This window comes from Mandrillus leucophaeus, unplaced genomic scaffold (genome assembly GCF_000951045.1).
Source record: "Mandrillus leucophaeus isolate KB7577 unplaced genomic scaffold, Mleu.le_1.0 Scaffold302, whole genome shotgun sequence".
Classification (NCBI taxonomy): Eukaryota; Metazoa; Chordata; class Mammalia; order Primates; family Cercopithecidae; genus Mandrillus; species Mandrillus leucophaeus.
Window position 1 is genome coordinate 996,720 of NW_012103166.1, and position 4,166 is coordinate 1,000,885.

At 41.9% G+C, this 4,166-nt stretch overlaps 1 protein-coding gene across 1 annotated transcript in view; it reads left to right on the forward strand.

Annotated features, from left to right (window-relative positions):
• Positions 1–4,166, forward strand: part of CD80 (CD80 molecule) — a 34,839-nt gene that overhangs the window by 12,081 nt on the left and 18,592 nt on the right. The window contains exon 3 of the mRNA XM_011987189.1: positions 3,294–3,611. Within this exon, the coding sequence (XP_011842579.1) occupies positions 3,294–3,611 (318 nt within the window). The remainder of the gene's footprint in view (positions 1–3,293; positions 3,612–4,166) is intronic.

The window sequence follows — 4,166 nt, forward strand, 5'->3', positions numbered from 1 at the left end:
GAAGGAAGGAAGGAAGGAAGGAAGGAAGGAAGGAAGGAAGGAAGGAAGGAAGGAAGGAAGGAAGGAAGGAGAAAGAAAGGAGGAAGCAAGGAAGAAAAGAGAAAGAAGGAAGGAAGGAAGGAAAGAAAAAAAAGAAAGAAAGAAAGAGAAAGAAGAGAAAGAAAGAGGTGTCATCATATGGAGATGCAGGGGAAGGGGAAGATTCTGGATAACTCTTGAAAGGTAATATCACTGGAAGAGCTTTACCCATTTGGTTGGGTGTTGAACTGGATGTAGGAGCAGCACTCAGTGGTATGTGCAGGTGGAAAAATAAGGCAATTTGCTTGTCAGTATATCAATAGGTATATCAAAGGTGTAAGGTGGCTGCTAATATATTGAATTCAACTTTAGGCTGCAAACATAGATTTAGGTAAAGGAGGTGACAACCCAATTCTACTCTGAGCCAATCACACAGTGGATGTCTGGAATGTTAGATTTAGTGGACTTTGCGCTCTCAAAAAAATATACACACAAATCAAACTGTGTAGTGAGGAAAGTGAGGGCACTCACTTTCAATACATCAATAAGGAACAGGGGCAGATGAGAACCTGCAGAACTATCTGAGAGAGGACATCACTATACTCAGATATCTGCAAGTCTTGTCATGTAAGAAGAATGAGATGTGTTTTGTAATACATGTAGAAGATAGAGGGAAACAGACTTCAACATAAAGCAAAGCAAAACTTCCTCAGTCAAACTGTCCAAAGATGAAATCAAAAGCCTTAGAAGTTAGTAAATTCCCCACCCCCTTGGAGAAAGGAGAATGGGATTCATATTTGGTGTGCATCTAGGCACTGAAATACAGTACGTGCTTGCCATAAATTACCTCATTTAATCCTCATAATAACCAATGTGAAGATTGGGGTTCAGAGAAGTGAAGCAAATTGCTTGAGGTCACACAGCTACTGTGGATTTTATTAAACACAAAAGGCCCATGTGCTTTCTACACCAACAACCAGGAGCCGCTAGGCAAGGATGCTAGCAGGGGGCACTTAGTCATGATTGCCTTTAAGGTAAGTAGGGAAGTAGGCAGTCCTGAGAGCTTTAAATCCTAAGTCACTCAAGTGAAAAGAGGAGGAATCAGGATGTGTATTAAGGTGACAGATGAAGGTTTTATTCCTGTGCCAAGCCAGTGAAGTCACATGAAATGGATTGTCTTTAGCTCACTTAATCTGGATAAAATTTATCCTTAGATTTTTTTCCATGGTTAAATGCAGTTCTGTAGTTTAAATGAATGGGTGTACACGTGCATATCTCTCTCTATGTGTGTGTGTGTGTGTGTGTGTGTGTGTTCTTGCATCACGTGATTGTGGGGAGAGGGGCTGTAGGAGAAACGCAAGGGAAAGGGCAGTAAGCATCAGAGACTAGGTCTTTATAGTGAAATTCTAATTTCTCAAGGCAGTAGTAGCTGAAAATTACCTAATCAAGTGACCAGGCAACAGAGCCAAGAAGGAGGCCTTCTGTAAGTGGGAATTCATGAATAATGAAGATTGATTATGTTCCCTACCTATTTAAAAGTATGGCCCTCTTTTTTCTTCTTAGCTGACCTCATCTCCCTCCCTTATTCTTCGTCATGGCTGCAGAATCATAGGCCCTTGGAATCTCAGGCTGACCTGCCCTGTCCTAGACTTCCTGAACCTCACAATCTCTCAGTTGCCTCAGCTGCAAAATGGGGAAAATAATACATATCTCATGGGGTTGTTGGGGGATTAAATGAAATAGCACCTGTCCCCTCCATAGAGCCACCACAGAGGAAGCAAAAAAAAGGAAATATTATGAAGAGTAATTCAATATAGGCTATCTAGAGAGAGGTGGGCAGCAGCACCTTGCCCTCCTCCACCACCACGGTGCCCAGAACCTTAGTCAGGACTGACTTCTCTTGGGGGTGGTATTGTGTTAGATAAACCAAATAAGAAGTAATAGGACTAAACATGCCTGCTGTAAAAGAAGGCTCATATGCTCCTAAATCTTGCATGTCATTGGAAAATTCTCAAGAAAAAGGAAAGGGATAGTTTATGTTATAATGATTGGTCCACGAGTCCGATTTTAGTGATTTGTCTTCACTGTTTTCGAAACCAAATTTGTTTTTTGTGCAATCACATTTAGTTTTTCTAAATAGTGACTTCCAAAACCTTTAAAAAGCATTGAAGGTGCAACTGCTACTTTTTGAGGTTCCTCAAAAAATTAAAATTAAAAATAGAACTACCATATGACCCCAAAATTCCATATATCCATAAGAATGGAAAGCAGGGTCTTGAGGAGACATTGGCACACCCATGTTCACAGCAGCACAGCAGCCAGGAGTTGGGAAGCAAGCAAAATGTCCATCGACAGATGAATAGGCAAACAAAATGTGCATCGACAGATGAATAGGCAAACAAAATGTGCGGGGGGTGTGTGTGCATAATATTATTCATTATCCTCATGATCACATCATTACCATTCCAAAGGAAGGAAATCCTATCGTATGCTACAACTTGAATGAACCTTGAGTGCATCATGCTAAGTGAAATAAGCCGATCATAAACAGGCTGTTACTGTATGATTCTATTTCTATGAGATATTTAAAGTAGCCAAATTCATACAAACAAACAGAATGGCAATTGCCAGAGACTGAGGGGAGAGGGGGAAAAGGGAGTTGTTTAATGGGCATAGAGTTTCAGATTTGCAAAATGAAAATTTCTAGAGACCTGTGTCACAACAACGTGAATATACTTAACACTACTGAACTGTACACTTAAAAATCAATAAGATGATAAATTTTATGTTATGTGTTTGTTTTGAGACGAAGTTTCACTCTTGTTGCCCACGCTGGAGTGCAATCTCAGCTTGCTGCAACCTCCACCTCCTGGGTTCAAGTAATTCTCTTGCCTCAGCTTCCCGAGTAGCTGGGATTACAGGTGCCCTCCACCACACCCGGCTAATTTTTTGAATTTTTAGTAGAGACAGAGTTTCACCACGTTGGCCCGGCTGGTCTCAAACTCCTCACCTCAAGTGATATGCCTGCCTTGGCATCCCAAAGTACTGGCATTACAGGCGTGAGCCACCACGCCCGGCCTGTTATGTGTTTTTTACCACAATTTTTAAAAAATGAAGAGAAAAAAAGCATTGAGGACCCAAAAAGTCAAACTGGATTGATGCTTAGTCACTAGACACAACACTCTAAGTTCTGTTACTGCCAACTTTGGATTCCTGACCGTGCAGGAATCTATATTTAATAAATATACAATCCTGTTCTGTTTGCCTCTCCATAGGTGTTATCCACGTGACCAAGGAAGTGAAAGAAGTGGCAACGCTGTCCTGTGGTCACAATGTTTCTGTTGAAGAGCTGGCACAAACTCGCATCTACTGGCAAAAGGAGAAGAAAATGGTGCTGACTATGATATCTGGGGACATGAATATATGGCCCGAGTACAAGAACCGGACCATCTTTGATATCACTAATAACCTCTCCATTGTGATTCTGGCTCTGCGCCCATCTGACGAGGGCACATACGAGTGTGTTGTTCTGAAGTATGAAAAAGATGCTTTCAAGCGAGAACACCTGGCTGAAGTGATGTTATCCGTCAAAGGTTGGTGGGATTTTCTGATTTTACTTTAGGCCGGCAGATTCTTAATGCCCTTAAAGACACATGGCTATTGATTTAGGTGAAAATTTTACCAAAGAGGGATGTAACTCACTTCATGTCTTGGGGTTAAGTCTCCAGTTGTACGATAAACCCTAACTGGTTTCTAAAGATGTCCTGGAAATACCTGTTAATGTGCATTTCTTGTTCTTTGACAATCCAAGTTCATGACAATCATCCTGGGGCACTGTAATGACCTAAAGAGCCTCTCAATTACCAAGGGGCATCTTTGACTTGATATAGCCTTGCTACTAACTGCACTTGACCCAGCAATATCTGCTTGTGAAAGTATGCTGAAAAGGTAACGGGGCTGGGTATGGTGGCTTATGCCTGTAATCTCAGCACTTTGGGAGGCCAAGGCGGGCAGATCACTTGAGGTCATGAGTTCAAGATCAGCCTGGCCAACATGGCGAAACTCCGTCTCTACTAAAAATACAAAAATTAGCCAGACGTAGTGGCGCAGGCCTGTAATCCCAGCTACTCTGGAGGCTGAGGCAGAGA